A 20446-nucleotide genomic window follows, 5' to 3' on the forward strand; every position below is an offset into this window, starting at 1 on the left:
GCTATCTGTGTATAACGTGTACCTATGCACCGCTACCTGTGTATAACGTGTACCTATGCACCGCTATCTGTGTATAACGTGTACCTATAAACCCCTACCTGTGTATAACGTGTACCTATGCACCCCTACCTGTGTATAACGTGTACCTATGCACCCCTACCTGTGTATAACGTGTACCTATGCACCCCTACCTGTGTATAACGTGTACCTATGAACCCCTACCTGTGTATAACGTGTACCTATGCACCCCTACCTGTGTATAACGTGTACCTATGAACCCCTACCTGTGTATAATGTGTACCTATGCACCCCTACCTGTGTATAATGTGTACCTATGCACCCCTACCTGTGTATAACGTGTACCTATGCACCCCTACCTGTGTATAACTTGTACCTATGAACCCCTACCTGTGTATAACGTGTACCTATGCACCCCTACCTGTGTATAACGTGTACCTATGCACCCCTACCTGTGTATAACGTGTACCTATGAACCCCTACCTGTGTATAACGTGTAGCAGTATTGCAATCTGCAGACGTTTGGTTAGTATGACAGAGACAGAGCCATAAGTCTTTTTCGCACTAAAGAACTGATGATCAAAAGTTCAGAAGCAAAAAAACGTGAAAAACCAGTTTTACCCTCGCAATTATCAAAGAAAATGGGAGTGGCTAGATGTCTCCCATAGAAATAACGAGACAGGAAGAAAACGGCATATGTTTAAGCTGTAACATTACGCCTAATACAAATCAAAACACGCTCAACTGTTCCTTAAATTCGCTGGTATTTTTGTTTACATATATTTTCCTTTCAGAGTAATTGGTGTTTTGAGTATTTTGCTAAAAACTTGGTACCTTTAAAGTTGAACTTTAGGGTGGAAATGTTTAGATAACTACGCATGGATATGAGAGAAAAATGTCATATACACCCATTAAACACCCATGTTCAGCCCGATAAATGTATTTCTTTCTTGGTTGTGAGAGTCCACAACATTGCTCATGGAATTACATCACCTAGCCACCAGGAGGAGCCAAAGACACCCCAAACCAGAATGTAAGTATCCCTGTTACTTTTCTCTCTCTCCCAGTAGTACATATAGCCAAGACAAGAGAGTAAAGGAATGAAAAAAAGATAAAAGGGGTAAAGAGGTACACTCCAGAACTGCTGTTTTCCCAAAGAATCTGGTTGGGTTCGTAGACTCTCACAACCAAGAAAGAAATACATTTATCAGGTAAGAATAAATTATGTTTTCTTTCTAATGGTTGTGAGAGTCCACAATATTACTCTTTGGAACCAATACCCAAGCTGAGAAATCTATGAAAAACAGGGTGGAAAACAAACAAACAGGAAGAGTACAACTGCCTGTATTACATTCTTGCCAAAAGCAGCCTCAGCCGAGAAATAAACATCAAAGTGGTAACATTTTGTGAAAGTATGTAGAGAAGACCAAGTAGCAGCCCTTCAGATCTGTTCCACAGACGCCTCATTCTTATGTAGAAACAACGCGTAGAGTGAGAAGTAATCCTAGCAGGTAGCTGCTGACCCACCTGCAAGTAAGCTTGATGAATAAGACTCCTTAACAGAAAGGATAAAGAAACAGAACGCGTAGAGTGAGAAGTAATCCTAGCAGGTAGCTGCTGACCCACCTGCAAGTAAGCTTGATGAATAAGACTCCTTAACAGAAAGGATAAAGAAACAGAACGCGTAGAGTGAGAAGTAATCCTAGCAGGTAGCTGCTGACCCACCTGCAAGTAAGCTTGATGAATAAGACTCCTTAACAGAAAGGATAAAGAAACAGAACGCGTAGAGTGAGAAGTAATCCTAGCAGGTAGCTGCTGACCCACCTGCAAGTAAGCTTGATGAATAAGACTCCTTAACAGAAAGGATAAAGAAACAGAACGCGTAGAGTGAGAAGTAATCCTAGCAGGTAGCTGCTGACCCACCTGCAAGTAAGCTTGATGAATAAGACTCCTTAACAGAAAGGATAAAGAAACAGAACGCGTAGAGTGAGAAGTAATCCTAGCAGGTAGCTGCTGACCCACCTGCAAGTAAGCTTGATGAATAAGACTGCTTAACAGAAAGGATAAAGAAACAGAACGCGTAGAGTGAGAAGTAATCCTAGCAGGTAGCTGCTGACCCACCTGCAAGTAAGCTTGATGAATAAGACTCCTTAACAGAAAGGATAAAGAAACAGAACGCGTAGAGTGAGAAGTAATCCTAGCAGGTAGCTGCTGACCCACCTGCAAGTAAGCTTGATGAATAAGACTGCTTAACAGAAAGGATAAAAAAACAGAACGCGTAGAGTGAGAAGTAATCCTAGCAGGTAGCTGCTGACCCACCTGCAAGTAAGCTTGATGAATAAGACTCCTTAACAGAAAGGATAAAGAAACAGAATGCGTAGAGTGAGAAGTAATCCTAGCAGGTAGCTGCTGACCCACCTGCAAGTAAGCTTGATGAATAAGACTGCTTAACAGAAAGGATAAAAAAACAGAACGCGTAGAGTGAGAAGTAATCCTAGCAGGTAGCTGCTGACCCACCTGCAAGTAAGCTTGATGAATAAGACTCCTTAACAGAAAGGATAAAGAAACAGAATGCGTAGAGTGAGAAGTAATCCTAGCAGGTAGCTGCTGACCCACCTGCAAGTAAGCTTGATGAATAAGACTCCTTAACAGAAAGGATAAAGAAACAGAAGTCACCTTCTGACCCGAATACAGCACACACAAGCTAGAAGGTTGATGCCTTCGTAGCCTGTAAATTAAACTTTAGTGCCCTGACCACATCAAAATGATGTAACAATCGTTCTTTAGCCGTCTTAGGATCCCGACATAAAGTAGGCACCACCATCTTCCGATTGATGATAGCAGAAAAAAACAACCTTTGGGAGAAAACCAAACACTGTTCTTGATGAAAAACAAAATAAAGTTATTTGCAAGACAAGGCGGATAATTCAGAAAACACTCAGACCTGAAGAGATGGCCAGTAGAAACAACACCTTGAAAGTGGAGCGCTAATTTATTGCGCGTCCGCAAACAGTTCTTGCTACCATGAGCTTGCGGTAGCAATTAGCGCTCAGAAAATAAACCAGATATCAGATCTCTGTTTAATTGTCTAAATGTGCCACATTGGAGCCTATGGAAGCGCGCTCTTGTGAGGGCAATGCTTCCGTGCAATGTGAATGTGAGGTCGGGTTAGCAATATACTGGTATTACAAGTGTGGTGCAATGCAGCCAACGCTGCACTATTTACCCCCTTTGCTGTCCTAGTTCTCATGCCGTTTCTCACGGCATGAGAACGAGGCTCCCATTGGAGCCTATGGAAGCACTCTCTTGTGAGGGAAATGCTTCCGTGCAATGTGAATGTGAAGTCGCGTTCGCATTGCACCTCATTTGTAATACCAGCGCATATTTATGTGTGCTGGTATTACTCAGTTGAGCACAAATATCTTGCGCTCACCTTGCATTCTGGCCCTTGATGTGCAGGGTATGCATTGAAATGGAGAGGATTGTAACACTCTGAGAACCAAATTGAGATCCTATGGTGATAAAATTGGTTTGATCACATAAAGGATCCTCACTGAAGCCTGAGTGAAAGCTTGTATATCAGGAAGAAGGGCTAACCATCTGAGAAATAATAGAGAAAGTGCAGATATCTGGCCCTTAATAGAACTCACAGCTAAACCCTTTCCCAGGCCCTCCTGAAGAAACTGAAGGATACAAGGAATTCTGACAGAATACCAGGAGAAACCTCTAACAGAACACCTGGAAAAATATACCTTCCATACCTTTTGATATATTTTCCTTGTTACTGGTTTGCAAGCTTGTATCAAAATGTCAATTAGTTTGAGAAAGGATCAATCGTTCAGCCTTCAAGCAGTTAAGCTGAGAGACTGAAGGTTTTGATAGATTAACAGAACTTGACTAAAAAGGTACTGACGTTGAGGAAGCCACCATGGAGGAGCTCTGGATAGCCTAACCAGGTCTGCATACAGGTCCTGCGAGGCCATGCTGGAGCTATGAGAATTGCTGACACTTTCTCCTGTTTGAAAAGAGCTACCATCCTCGGGAGAAGTACAATTGGAGGAAAGATGTACAAAAACTGATTCTGCCTGGGCCCCATCAGAGCATCCACTAGTTCCTCTTGAGGGTCTCTTGACCTCGAACCATATCTTGGAAGCTTGTGGTTCAAGCGGGATGCTATGAAATATATGTCCGGCTGCCCCCAGCAAAATACTAGGTCCCTGAAAATCTCCTGATTGAGATACCTTCTAGGAAGGAGGTGGAGCTCTAAAGTCTATTGTTTACCCTTGGGATACTATTTCCATGACCCAAGGATCCCTGAAAGTCTGCCCAATCTTCCAGAAAAAGACTTAGACTGCCCTTTACTGGAGAAAAGTCTGGACCAGGGGCTGCACCTTCATGATGACTTGTCAGAAGTTGGCTTTCTGGACAACATGGACTTATTCCAGAAAGAGTTTGGTCTCCAAATCTGTTCAGTAGACTCTGCTTTTTGCGTAGCAGATGATTTCTGATTTTTTGTCTGACAAAATGAACGAAAACGGCTGTTAGGCATTCCCTTAAGTCTACTCTTCTTATCCTGAGGCAAGAATGCTCCCTTGCCGCTGGTTGCAGTAGAAATAATGAAATCCAGACCAGGTCCACAATGAGTCTTACCCTTAAAGGCCAATAATCTATATCTGGAAACCATATCCACAGACCATAATTTCAGCCATAGAGCCCTACGGCAGAGAACAGCTAAGGCTTTGTACTTAGCATTAAGGCGAATGATTTGAATGACTGCATCAAAGATACATGAATTTGCCCACATCAAACATTGGATATGATTCTGAATATCCACTAGCGGAGACTCCTAAGAAACTAACACCTAGATTACGAGTTTTGCGTTAGAGGCTATGCGGTGCTAATGAGCAGTTTTCTCTCACCGCTCACTTACCAGCAGCACTGGTATTACAGGTTTTTACAAACCCGTCGTTAAAAGACAAGCACCTAGATTACGAGTTTTTCCTTCAACGAGTATGCTCACTTACATACAGCGCTGGTATTACGGGTTTTTACAAACCCGTCGTTAAAAGACAAGAAGTGAGTGTTGAGCAAAATTTTGCTTATTACCGCACTCCAATACCAACGCTGCTTAAGTCAGCGGTGAACTTGTGTAACGTGCTCGTGCACAATTTCCCCATAGGAATCAATGGGGAGAGCCGGCTGAAAAAAAGTCTAACACCTGCAAAAAAGCAGCGTAAAACTCACTAACGCAGCCCCATTTATTCCTATGGGGAGATAAAATGTATGTTTACACCTAACACCCTAACATCAACCCCGAGTCTAAACACCCCTAATCTTTCACTTATTAACCCCTAATCTGCCTCCCCCAACATCGCAGACACCTGCATTATATTATTAACCCCTAATCTGCCGCTCCAGACACCACCGCCACCTACATTAAACTTATGTACCCCTAATCTGCTGCCCCCAACATCGCCGACACCTACATTATATTTATTAAACCCTAATCTGCCGCCCCCAATGTCACCGTCACCTACCTACACTTATTAACCCCTAATCTGCTGCCCCCAATGTCGCTGCCACTATACTAAAGTTATTAACCCCTAAACCTGTCTAACCCTAACCCTAACACCCCCTAACTTAAATATAATTTAAATAAATCTAAAAAAAATTCCCATCATTAACTAAATTATTCCTATTTAAAACTAAATACTTACCTATAAAATAAACCCTAAGATAGCTACAATATAACTAATAGTTACATTGTAGCTAGCTTAGGGTTTATTTTTATTTTACAGGCAAGTTTGTATTTATTTTAGCTAGGTAGAATAGTTACTAAATAGTTCTTAACTATTTAATAACTACCTAGCTAAAATAAATACAAAAGTACCTGTAAAATAAAACCTAACCTAAGTTACAATTACACCTACCATTACACTATAATTAAATAAATAAACTAAATTAAATACAATTAAATAAATTACATACAATTACCTAAATTAAATTAAATTAGCTAAAGTACAAAAAAACAAACACTAAATTACAGAAAATAAACAAATTACAGAAATGTAAACTAATTACACCTAATCTAATAGCCCTATTAAAATAAAAAAGCCCCCCAAAATAAAAAAAAACCCTAGCCTAAACTAAACTATCAATAGCCCTTAAAAGGGCCTTTTGCGGGGCATTGCCCCAAAGGAATAAGCTCTTTTACCTTTAAAAAAAAAATACAAACAACCCCCCCAACAGTAAAACCCACCACCCACACAACCAACCCCCCAAATAAAAACCTATCTAAAAAAAACGAAGCTCCCCATTGCCCTGAAAAGGGCATTTGGATGGGCATTGCCCTTAAAAGGGCAGTTAGCTCTTTTGCCGCCCAAAGTCCCTAACCTAAAAATAAAACCCACCCAATACACCCTTAAAAAACCTAACACTAACTCCCTCAAGATCGACTTACTGGGAGACGTTTTCATCCAAGCCGGGCGAAGTGGTCCTCCAGACGGGCAGAAGTCTTCATCCAATCTGGGCAGAAGTGGTCCTCCAGACGGGCAGAAGTCTTCATCCAGACGGCATCTTCTATCTTCATCCATCCGGCGCGGAGCGGGACCATCTTCAAGACATCCGACGCGGAGCATCCTCTTCATCCGACGACTAACACAGAATGAAGGTACCTTTAAGTGACATCATCCAAGATGGCGTCCCTTAGATTCCGATTGGCTGATAGAATTCTATCAGCCAATCGGAAATAAGGTAGAAAAAATCCTATTGGCTGATGCAATCAGCCAGTAGGATTGAAGTTCAATCCTATTGGCTGATCCAATCTGCCAATAGGATTGAGCTCGCATTATATTGGCTGATTGGAACAGCCAATAGAATGCAAGAGTGAGTAAATGGGGGTGATAGGTGCGCTACTGAAAGCTTAAGGTATACTGAAAAATGTTAATGATATATATAAAAAAAGTTATATGTTTATGTGAAATAAATAATGTGGGTTACAAGGTGAAATGTGTTACAATAAATAGTAACTAATTAGTGTTCAATACTACAATACCACTCTGGAGGAATAAAAAAGAATTAATGTAGTCAATGTAAACGAAAAATATTTTATACAAAATTGCATGTATAACGATATACTAAAAACATCAAAATTAAGGGACGTCTCCCTTACTATGTAAAATATACAAAATAAAAACAAAGATTAGTGACACTTTCAATAATGATTACATAAGCTGCCCCATACATTAAAAATATATGTATGCAAATATCCGTTTCTTTCAACGTTAGGCAGGTTAAATGATATTGATATGCCCTGCTGTACTCAAATGGATAATAGCAGTTCAGACGTGCAGTTTCAAATATGCATGAGCATTTCAGCCAATATTAATGTAGAGAGTTATTTTGAGATTAGTATTATCTCCGGTTGAAGCAGTTTATAAGACAATATTTTCTTAATAGAATCGAGTACCTGTTGGTCTCCAGACCCGTCTTACCGCATCCGATTCCCCTTCTCACCTGGTGACTGATCAGCGCCGCATGTGTCTTGGCGTCTGACGTCACAACTTGGTATCTCGGGTAGGATTGGCTGGGAGTGTTTAGAAGACAGGCAGATTCTTGTAGATGATGAAATAGAAACTTTTGTAAGATAACAATGTTTGTGGAAAAAACCTGCACTTAGTGCTTGATGCACGCAGGACTTTGAGGTTCCAAAAGAGGTATAATAGACAACCCGGGTTGTTTACAGTATTAAAACTGAAATCATTTGGTATAAGAAAAAGAGTCTCTTTGTGTATTTAATTCACACAATTGTAGGGTCAGCAGTCACAAGGTCGACGCGTTTCGCTCAGAAGAGCTTTATCAAGATCCTGGTGACTGTTGTAGCATAATATTTAAAGGCATCAGTTCTTTCTGATTGGTCTTCCATAATTGACCTCATTTAAGGTGGAATGTTTTGTTATCTCTCTTGCTCATATATATCAGCGGAGTTTTAAGGTGGAACTTTTTCATGGGGCAGCTTTCTATATACTAAGTAGTCATAAGCTCTATGATACAGAATTATTATAATAACATTATTTCTAAAAAAAAAAAGGGGATATATATTGTGTTGTGTATATTTACTACATAGCTTCATTCAAAGAGAAAAGGTGATAGATCCATTTCAGAGTTGAGCCCATTCGGATATAATGTGTTGTATTTATAAATTAACTCAGCTTCTTTGATTAATAATTTTTTCTCTATGTCACCGCCCCTCCAATTATTTTTTACTTTTTGTATTCCCCAATATAAAAGATCTTTGGTGTTCCCTTTATGGACAGATTTAAAGTGTTTGTATAAATGTGTGTCTTCAGAGCCTCGTTCTATCTGGCAGAGATGTTCCCTTATTCTGTCTCTTACCATTCTTTTGGTCTCTCCAAAATAAAAGAGATTACAGGAGAATTTGAGAATATATATTATGTTTTTGTTAGTGCATCTTATTACATCCTTGATATTAATTAATTTGTCAAAATTGTTTATCTGTAAATTTTTAAACTTTTTACTATGTGTGCAGGCTTTGCAGGTATAGCATGGGAAAAAGCCACTGATGTTTTTACCTGTCAGATCTTTCTGTCTCTTCAGATTTTGTTTAGGTTTTTTCAGTTCACTGGGAGCTAGTATAGATTTTAAGTTTGTTGCTTTTTTAAAAACAAATTTAGGTTGTTCTATGATAGTTTTCCCCAAAATCGTATCTTCCCTTACAAGGTGCCAGTGTTTTCTTATGATGCCTTTAATTATATTGTGATCGGCATGGTAATTGGTAATGAATGGAATGTCAATTTGATTTTTATTTTCTTTTTCTTTCTCCTTATATGTTAGAAGGGACTCTCTGTCAGTGTTTTTGGCTCTATCAATTGCTTTCTCTGTAATTGATTTATCATACCCTCTGGCCTGAAATCTCTCTGCTAGGATTTCTGATTGTTGTTCGAAATCTATGGTCCTTGAGCAGTTTTTTCTGATACGGAGGTACTGCCCTGTGGGAATATTAAGTTTCCAGGTGTTTAAATGGCAGCTTTTTGAATGTATGTAGTTACTACTGTCAACTTTTTTAAAATGGGTCTTGGTTTCAAGTTCTCTGTTCATAATCATTATCTCTAGATCTAAAAAGACAATTTTTTCTTTACTATAGTTGAAAGTAAATTTCAAACCCCAGATGTTTCGATTCATTTTATCAACCATAGATATGAGGTCTTGTTCAGAACCTCTCCATATTAATAAGAGATCATCTATGTATCTCTTATAGAGCACAAGGTTTGCACCATAGCTATCGGAGCCAAAAAAATCGTCTTCCCATGCTCCCATAAACAAATTGGCATAGCTAGGTGCAAACCTTGTGCCCATTGCTGTGCCTTCGGTCTGTAAATAAAACCTTCCATCAAATGAAAAAAAGTTGTTTTCTAATATATATGTTATGCTTTTTAGAATGAATGCTCTGTGTTGATCTGACATATTTGGATCTTTTTTAAGAAAAAGATCTACTGATTTTATACCCTTAGAATGGTTGATCACAGTGTATAATGATGTAACATCACATGTTACTAAAAACATATCATCTTCCCACTGTATTGTTTTTAGAGTGTTAAGGACTTGTGTGGAATCTTTTAGATATGATTTTAAGTTCTTTACATGTTTTTGTAGGTAGTTATCTACATATCTAGATAAATTTGCAGATAGAGAGTTGATTCCAGAAATGATTGGTCTTCCAGGGGGGTTGACCAAACATTTATGGACTTTGGGAAGATAATAAAAGATGGGAATCACAGGAAATTTTGATGTTAAAAAGACAAATTCTTTTTCATTTAATATTCCTGATTTCTTCCCATCTGCCAGAATCTTATCAAGTCTTCTTTTGAATAAATCTGTAGGGTCAGAATCTAATTTTTTATATGTTTTTGTGTCTCCAAGTAATCTGTATGCCTCTTTGAGGTAATCACTGGTGTTTAGAAGGACAATCCCACCTCCCTTGTCCGCTGGCTTTATTGTGATTTCTGCATTTTTTTGAAGGTTCTCAATTATAGATTTTTCTCTGATACTTATATTAAAGTTTTTTATTTTAGGAAGGGAACATTTTTGTATATCATTACAGACCAATTTTTCGAATGTTTCCAGAAAGTTCCCTTTGGCAAAAACAGGATTAAATTTGGATTTCCCCTTAAGATTAGTATGTTGAATGTTATCTAGATTTTGTGATTTTATGTTCATTTGTCTTTCAACTGGGTTCTTAAGAAAAAATCTTTTGATTGTGAGGTTTCTTACAAATTTTTTAACATGGATATGTGTATGAAATTTACTTAATCTTGCTGTAGGGGCAAATGAAAGGCCTAGCTTTAGAATTTTTTCTTCTTCCTTTTTTAGGGTGTGACTACTGAGGTTGAAAATTCCCTGATGTTCTTTTTCTACCTCCATCTTTTTGCCTCGTTTAAGTAATCCTCTCCCTCTCTTTCCTCTAAGCTTCTTTTCTTTCTTAAGTTGGAATCTTGCTCCTTTTCTTTTATGTCTCTTGATGTGCCCTCCCTTAGAGGGCTTTTCTCTAAAAAAACTGATTCCTCAATTTTATGTTCAATGTCTATGGGTCTATATTCTCTTAGATTTTCAAAACGATTTTGAATTGGGATTTTCCAATTGTCTTCCTGTCTATGGCTATTCTGTCTGTTTGTCCTTCTTGGATATTCCCATTCTCTTTGTCTAGGGTGATAGCCTCTTTCTTCAGTATGTCTGAAGGTATTATGTCTGAATTCTTGATTAAAATGTTCCCTATCTCTGTATAGACAGGAAGACAATTGGAAAATCCCAATTCAAAATCGTTTTGAAAATCTACAGCAAGATTAAGTAAATTTCATACACATATCCATGTTAAAAAATGTGTAAGAAACCTCACAATCAAAAGATTTTTTCTTAAGAACCCAGTTGAAAGACAAATGAACATAAAATCACAAAATCTAGATAACATTCAACATACTAATCTTAAGGGGAAATCCAAATTTAATCCTGTTTTTGCCAAAGGGAACTTTCTGGAAACATTCGAAAAATTGGTCTGTAATGATATACAAAAATGTTCCCTTCCTAAAATAAAAAACTTTAATATAAGTATCAGAGAAAAATCTATAATTGAGAACCTTCAAAAAAATGCAGAAATCACAATAAAGCCAGCGGACAAGGGAGGTGGGATTGTCCTTCTAAACACCAGTGATTACCTCAAAGAGGCATACAGATTACTTGGAGACACAAAAACATATAAAAAATTAGATTCTGACCCTACAGATTTATTCAAAAGAAGACTTGATAAGATTCTGGCAGATGGGAAGAAATCAGGAATATTAAATGAAAAAGAATTTGTCTTTTTAACATCAAAATTTCCTGTGATTCCCATCTTTTATTATCTTCCCAAAGTCCATAAATGTTTGGTCAACCCCCCTGGAAGACCAATCATTTCTGGAATCAACTCTCTATCTGCAAATTTATCTAGATATGTAGATAACTACCTACAAAAACATGTAAAGAACTTAAAATCATATCTAAAAGATTCCACACAAGTCCTTAACACTCTAAAAACAATACAGTGGGAAGATGATATGTTTTTAGTAACATGTGATGTTACATCATTATACACTGTGATCAACCATTCTAAGGGTATAAAATCAGTAGATCTTTTTCTTAAAAAAGATCCAAATATGTCAGATCAACACAGAGCATTCATTCTAAAAAGCATAACATATATATTAGAAAACAACTTTTTTTCATTTGATGGAAGGTTTTATTTACAGACCGAAGGCACAGCAATGGGCACAAGGTTTGCACCTAGCTATGCCAATTTGTTTATGGGAGCATGGGAAGACGATTTTTTTGGCTCCGATAGCTATGGTGCAAACCTTGTGCTCTATAAGAGATACATAGATGATCTCTTATTAATATGGAGAGGTTCTGAACAAGACCTCATATCTATGGTTGATAAAATGAATCGAAACATCTGGGGTTTGAAATTTACTTTCAACTATAGTAAAGAAAAAATTGTCTTTTTAGATCTAGAGATAATGATTATGAACAGAGAACTTGAAACCAAGACCCATTTTAAAAAAGTTGACAGTAGTAACTACATACATTCAAAAAGCTGCCATTTAAACACCTGGAAACTTAATATTCCCACAGGGCAGTACCTCCGTATCAGAAAAAACTGCTCAAGGACCATAGATTTCGAACAACAATCAGAAATCCTAGCAGAGAGATTTCAGGCCAGAGGGTATGATAAATCAATTACAGAGAAAGCAATTGATAGAGCCAAAAACACTGACAGAGAGTCCCTTCTAACATATAAGGAGAAAGAAAAAGACAATAAAAATCAAATTGACATTCCATTCATTACCAATTACCATGCCGATCACAATATAATTAAAGGCATCATAAGAAAACACTGGCACCTTGTAAGGGAAGATACGATTTTGGGGAAAACTATCATAGAACAACCTAAATTTGTTTTTAAAAAAGCAACAAACTTAAAATCTATACTAGCTCCCAGTGAACTGAAAAAACCTAAACAAAATCTGAAGAGACAGAAAGATCTGACAGGTAAAAACATCAGTGGCTTTTTCCCATGCTATACCTGCAAAGCCTGCACACATAGTAAAAAGTTAAAAAAAATTACAAATAAACAATTTTGACAAATTAATTAATATCAAGGATGTAATAAGATGCACTAACAAAAACATAATATATATTCTCAAATGCTCCTGTAATCTCTTTTATTTTGGAGAGACCAAAAGAATGGTAAGAGACAGAATAAGGGAACATCTCTGCCAGATAGAACGAGGCTCTGAAGACACACATTTATACAAACACTTTAAATCTGTCCATAAAGGGAACACCAAAGATCTTTTATGTTGGGGAATACAAAAAGTAAAAAATAATTGGAGGGGCGGTGACATAGAGAAAAAATTATTAATCAAAGAAGCTGAGTTAATTTATAAATACAACACATTATATCCGAATGGGCTCAACTCTGAAATGGATCTATCACCTTTTCTCTTTGAATGAAGCTATGTAGTAAATATACACAACACAATATATATCCCCTTTTTTTTTTAGAACTAATGTTATTATAATAATTCTGTATCATAGAGTTTATGACTACTTAGTATATAGAAAGCTGCCCCATGAAAAAGTTCCACCTTAAAACTCCGCTGATATATATGAGCAAGAGAGATAACAAAACATTCCACCTTAAATGAGGTCAATTATGGAAGACCAATCAGAAAGAACTGATGCCTTTAAATATTATGCTACAACAGTCACCAGGATCTTGATAAAGCTCTTCTGAGCGAAACGCGTCGACCTTGTGACTGCTGACCCTACAATTGTGTGAATTAAATACACAAAGAGACTCTTTTTCTTATACCAATTGATTTCAGTTTTAATACTGTAACAACCCGGGTTGTCTATTATACCTCTTTTGGAACCTCAAAGTCCTGCGTGCATCAAGCACTAAGTGCAGGCTTTTTCCACAAACATTGTTATCTTACAAAAGTTTCTATTTCATCATCTACAAGAATCTGCCTGTCTTCTAAACACTCCCAGCCAATCCTACCCGAGATACCAAGTTGTGACGTCAGACGCCAAGACACATGCGGCGCTGATCAGTCACCAGGTGAGAAGGGGAATCGGATGCGGTAAGACGGGTCTGGAGACCAACAGGTACTCGATTCTATTAAGAAAATATTGTCTTATAAACTGCTTCAACCGGAGATAATACTAATCTCAAAATAACTCTCTACATTAATATTGGCTAAAATGCTCATGCATATTTGAAACTGCACGTCTGAACTGCTATTATCCATTTGAGTACAGCAGGGCATATCAATATCATTTAACCTGCCTAACGTTGAAAGAAACGGATATTTGCATACATATATTTTTAATGTATGGGGCAGCTTATGTAATCATTATTGAAAGTGTCACTAATCTTTGTTTTTATTTTGTATATTTTACATAGTAAGGGAGACGTCCCTTAATTTTGATGTTTTTAGTATATCGTTATACATGCAATTTTGTATAAAATATTTTTCGTTTACATTGACTACATTAATTCTTTCTTATTCCTCCAGAGTGGTATTGTAGTATTGAACACTAATTAGTTACTATTTATTGTAACACATTTCACCTTGTAACCCACATTATTTATTTCACATAAACATATAACTTTTTTTATATATATCATTAACATTTTTCAGTATACCTTCAGCTTTCAGTAGCGCACCTATCACCCCCATTTACTCACTCTATCGTTTTTTGAAAGACGGAAGGATCTTTCTATTTTTAGGTGTTTGGTAACTACCCCTACACCAGCGCACTACTATATCCCCTACACTCACAAATAGAATGCAAGCTCAATCCTATTGGCTGATTGGATCAGCCAATAGGATTGAACGTCAATTTTATTGGCTGATTGCATTAGCCAATAGGATTTTTTCTACCTTAATTCCAATTGGCTGATAGAATTCTATCAGCCAATCGGAATCTAAGGGACGCCATCTTGGATGACGTCACTTAAAGGTATCTTCATTCAGTAAGAAGGCTCCGGATGAAGAAGATGCTCCGCGTCGGATGTCTTGAAGATGGACCCGCTCCGCGCCGGATGGATGAAGATAGAAGATGCCGTCTGGATGAAGACTTCTGCCCGTCTAGAGGACCACTTCGCCCGGCTTGGATGAAGACCTCTCCCGGCTTCGTTGAGGACTTGGGCCCGGCTTGGATGAAGACGTCTTCCGGTAAGTCAATCTTCAGGGGGTTAGTGTTAAGTTTTTTTAAGGGTGTATTGGGTGGGTTTTATTTTTAGGTTAGGGACTTTGGGCGGCAAAAGAGCTAACTGCCCTTTTAAGGGCAATGCCCATCCAAATGCCCTTTTCAGGGCAATGGGGAGCTTAGCTTTTTTTAGATAGGTTTTTATTTGGGGGGTTGGTTGTGTGGGTGGTGGGTTTTACTGTTGGGGGGGTTGTTTGTATTTTGTTTTACAGGTAAAAGAGCTTATTCCTTTGGGGCAATTCCCCCGCAAAAGGCCCTTTTAAGGGCTATTGGTAGTTTAGTTTAGGGCTAGGGGTTTTTTATTTTTTGGGGGCTTTTTTATTTTAATAGGGCTATTACATTAGGTGTAATTAGTTTAAATTTTTGTAATTTGTTTATTATTCTCTGTAATTTAGTGGTTTTTTTTTGTACTTTAGCTAATTTAATTTAATTTAGGTAATTGTATGTAATTTATTTAATTGTATTTAATTTAGTTTATTTATTTAATGATAGTGTAGTGTTAGGTATAATTGTAACTTAGGTTAGGTTTTATTTTACAGGTACTTTTGTATTTATTTTAGCTAGGTAGTTATTAAATAGTTAAGAACTATTTAATAACTATTGTACCTAGTTAAAATAAATACAAACGTGCCTGTAAAATAAAAATAAACCCTAAGCTAGATACAATGTAACTATTAGTTATATTGTAGCTATCTTAGGGTTTATTTTACAGGTAAGTATTTAGTTTTAAATAGGAATAATTTAGCTAATGATATGAATATTTAGTTAGATTTCTTTTAATTATATTTAAGTTAGGGGGTGTTAGGGTTAGACTTAGGTTTAAGGGTTAATAAATATAGTATAGTGGCGGCGATGTTGGGGGCGGCAGATTAGGGGCTAATAAATGTAGATAGGTGGCTGCGATGTTAGGGACGGCAGATTAGGGGTTAATAATATTTAACTAGTGTTTGCGAGGCGGGAGTGCGGCGGTTTAGGGGTTAATATATTTATTATAGTGGCGGCGATGTCCGGTTTGGCAGATTAGGGGTTAAAAATTTTCTTTTATTGTTTGTGATGCGGGAGGGCCTCAGTTTAGAGGTTAATAGGTAGTTTATGGGTGTTAGTGTACTGTTTAGCACTTTAGTTAAGAGTTTTATATTACGGCGTTGTAGTGTAAAACTCTTAACTACTGACTTTAAAATGCGGTACCAGTCTTGACAGGAGAGGGTCTACCGCTCACTTTTTGGCAGACTCGTAATACCGGCGCTATGCAAGTCCCATTGAAAAAGAGGATACGCAATTTACCTAAGTGGATTTGCGGTATTTCCAAGTCTGGCCAAAAAAGTGAGCGGTACACCTGTACCTGCAAGACTCGTAATACCAGTGGGCGTTAAAAAGCAGCATTAGGATCTCTTAACACTGCTTTTCAATCCTAACGCAAAACTCGTAATCTAGCCGTAAATCATTTAGGGAATCACACAAGAACACAGCAGCACCAGCTACTGCTGCAATACTGACTGCTGGCTGAAATAACAAGCCTCCTTTAAAGGGACACTAAACGTTTAAAAACACTTATCTTAATTCGGTATATACATCTATGATATCCATATTTGTAATAGGCTTTGCATGTCAGATTACTACTGTTCAATGAATATTCAATGTCAAAAATGAATTGCTTTCCAAACCCACCGTTATAACAAGTAGTTTGAATAATGAATCATACACGATAACCTGAGTAATTAATATGGCCGATTTGCCCCGTACTGCGCATGCGCGAGCAATCCAACAAGTCACCATATACGTCTGTGTATTCAAAGCGGCAATCTGCGCATGCGCAAAACACGGGATTCAATTGCGCATGCGTCGGGTGAATCAACAATGCCTTAATGATATGCACGAACAGGCTTTGTGATTGGAGCCAAGAATTTGCATTGCAGGCACCGTTAAAGTGGGTTTGGCTTCTATGACGTTTATTCCAGAATATGATATATATTATAATTACGATAACGCTAATTTTCAAATAAAAGTGAGTAAGTTATGATTGTTAATTTATGTAGATTAGATTTATATAATTTTATTACATGAAAAAAATAAAAAGTTTTGGAATCCTTTAAGGAGGAACCCTTCAAACTTTCTCTCCATAGGATCTTTGAAAGATATACTATCCACTAGAGGAATAGTGGTTCTCCTAGCTAGAGTAGACATTGCTCTGTCTACTTTATGAATAGCTTCCCACAGTTCCAAATTCGCCTCAGGAACCAGAAAAAGCTTCCTAAATGTAGAAGATGGGGTAAAAGGGACTCCCGGTTTATCCCATTTTTTGGTCTCTGAGAAAATTTCTAAAGTTGTTACTGGAAAGGTATTCGGTGCCTTAGACTTAGGTCTGAAAATCAAGTCTAACTTGTGTACAGGTTTATCCTCCTGTCAGTATATTTATAAGAATCTTAGTAGTGCTATCCAAATAATAAATCAGTTTATGGCAGGGTTACAAACACAATATAAAAAAAAAAAATAGCAACCCTAATCAACCATGCATCTACTAGACCATACAATTAATATAAATACCTGAATTCTTTTATTTAGTTAATATCCATGAACATATTGAAGTATATTTGCAATAAAAGGAAACTAAATAATATTATAGGCGCTTGACAACTATTTAAATATGCTATGCAAAATTCCTACACGCTTATCTTAAGAAACCAGCCTTATATACCAGTCTTTTAACACAATGGGACTAAAAACCTTTAACATCCAAGCAATACAATTCTAAACAGTGTTTATAAAACAATAGGATAATATATATTCTGCTATTTAATTGCAATTTATCCTAATACAAAATTAACTGACAATATCAGAACTTGCATAGATGAGTTACTTAGCCAATCAGACACGGATTTACACAACAATACAATATATAGGCTGTGACTAGCAATTTGAAATACAATATACACTTCTGAATTATTATTATATATTTGCATAGATAAACAATTTAGGATTGGGATTAGTATAACAATACATAAGCTATGAAATGCTAACTTGAAATATTTCCTTAACTCTGCTAAGTACAGCAATAATAAATGTTTAATTTAAATGCTTGTATACAAACAGGCAGGCTAAGAGCTATTTAAGGTTATATAATACAATCTAAAAGCCCAATTTGTTCTTTCCAATTCAAAAATTGTAATTTTACTGTAGTGGCTATGCTTATAACTTATCTTACAAAAACCTTGTATACATCACCCAAATAAACAGCAATCCGGTTCCCAATGTTTTGCAACAGATCCAATTCACCTCAGAAATTCAAAATTGGGGTAAAGCATATGGAGTCCAATGGTAGATGTGCGCTTTTGATTAATAACTGCCGCAGTTACTCCTTTCTGGATCAAAATAACACCACCCTTTTAGTCTCTATGCTGGGGTCTTAAATCATCTGATCTCACCCCTTCCCTTTTTGATTATTTATCAGTCATTGGTGAATATTGGAAACGCCCACGGCCTTGTCTTGGATTAGTTCTTTGCGACTGAACATGGATTGGTTTATTTGGTAAATGTGTTGTCAAGGAAATGCATTCTTTGCAACAACCAATCATCTCATGGTTGCAATTATGCATCATAACACTAGGTGGCAGCAGACGTACAAACAAACAAATACAACAAGACCATCTCTAACATTTTTAAGCAAGTTAATTTTTTTTTTTTTCATAAAATGGTTATTTAATCAGATCACACTCTCTGCATTAATCATATATAACCCCAATTACAGATGGTTAATATTAGGTTATTTTTTCTGATTATTCTGATACCAAATATGTTATATTATTAACATTTTATTATATTAAGGTAATTTAACACTGCTAATTATTAGCTTAAAATGCATTATAATTTTATCAGTATTCTGGCATTTCTTTGCAAATAACAGCTTATTTTTATATCTCCAGATTGGTAGTATTTAAAACTCCTGATATTTGTATTCACCCAGATATAGTATGTGACATTTCTGTGTATTTCTTCCTGAATACATAAATCCTGTTTATGTCGATCTGAAATAAAAATAAATGTTAATAATCACTTCTCTTCAGGTCCATAAACATCTATTCATGTTCTTAAACACACAGAGGCTAAGATAGATCTTTTGTGTTTTCAAAACATATATATCATTTCTATGTATATCTGAATTTATCTGTCTGAAAAATATAAGCAAAACAGAGGTTATTACACATTTTTGACTGACTAAAACAGTTACCTCCCAAGCTTAGCAAATACCCATGTAATAATAATATAGAATTAGACAATTTCCCAAATTTCTATATTTAATACATTCTGGGGCATGTATTTAAACAGAGAGAGAAAAAAAAAAATGTTTATTTGCTGTCTGCTTACGTGAACTTCCAGAGTCACACCTTAGCATTTGTCTGTGTTTTTCAAGGCCTCCATTGCTCCACATGGGGTCGATCCATGAGGAGTTGTAAAAGTCTTTAAAACAGCATATTTCCTGTTTAGCCAGCAGTGCAGATGTGTATTTGATAATTAACACCCATGTGCATAAAAACTGCCTCTCCACGACCCTGATCAGCTCCAAAAGGGTAACCCAGACATTTCGTCTCCATATATTTGCCTGTATCCTGAAACTGTGTTATATTTTAGTTCCTTGCTAAATTATACAATTGCATAATTTAACATATTGAGTGTGCGAGGTCTCCTAGAAACAATCCTTTGTCCTACAGACCATGTTCACATCCACAGATCTATCAAATAAAGACAAATATACCTCTATATATTATTTAATAATATTTCAAATACCTTGACATAAATCCCCCTTTCCAATTCAAAAATATGTAGGACACATGTATTTGAATTGGATCAAAGTTAGTGGTATTTGGTGAGGATGTTGACCGTACACATCATGGACAGTCTTCTATGTAGATAGTCTATCAATTTCGAGCCTTCATGTTCATCAGCTGGTCATCTTTAAACTACAGTATGTCTTTAGTTCATTTGGGGATATGACACTTCATTCTCCCTCTATGACTTGTAGTTGGGATCTGGGATGACACGCTCGCAATTGATTGATATGGACCCATTTATCTATGAAACTTTCATTTTTGGGGATCCGTATTTTATAGGCCACTGGAGATATTTTGTCAGTAATGACGAAAGGACCTTTCCATGAGGGAAGAAATTTCTTCTCCCTAACCTGATCTCTTCCAAAGTTATAAAGATAAACTTTATCATTTATTTCATATTCCTTTTTGGATGTTTTGAGATCATAATAGGTCTTAGTGGCAGTTGCGGCTCTTTCTAAATTCCTTTGAGCAAATGCAAAGGCATATTGCAGGTGCTTTCTTAGGTTTTCCACATATTGATGTGTATTGGCAGCGTTTATCAAGTTTTGGTCTGATGTACGGTACAGTAGATGCTGAGGTAGAACCATTCTTCTACCAGTCATCAGTTCAAAAGGTGACATCTTGGTAGCACTACTTGGAGTTGCTCTTAATGCCATTAAGACTAGAGGTAGTTTTACATCCCAGTCTTTACCTGTTTCACTCACAAACTTTTTGAGGATTTTAACAATAGACTGGTTGTAACGCTCTACACCACCACTTGAGGCAGCTCTATAAGC

General features: G+C 36.8%; 1 protein-coding gene across 1 annotated transcript in view; it reads left to right on the forward strand.

Moving 5' to 3' along the window:
• Window positions 1-757: 757 nt before the first annotated feature.
• Window positions 758-20446, forward strand: part of LOC128640610 (amiloride-sensitive sodium channel subunit alpha) — a 620512-nt gene continuing 600823 nt past the window's right edge. Inside the window, exon 1 of the mRNA XM_053693079.1 lies at window positions 758-1051. Within this exon, the coding sequence (XP_053549054.1) occupies window positions 897-1051 (155 nt within the window). The 5' untranslated portion in view covers window positions 758-896. The remainder of the gene's footprint in view (window positions 1052-20446) is intronic.

The sequence above is a fragment of the Bombina bombina genome, chromosome 9, assembly GCF_027579735.1.
Source record: "Bombina bombina isolate aBomBom1 chromosome 9, aBomBom1.pri, whole genome shotgun sequence".
Taxonomy (NCBI): domain Eukaryota; kingdom Metazoa; phylum Chordata; class Amphibia; order Anura; family Bombinatoridae; genus Bombina; species Bombina bombina.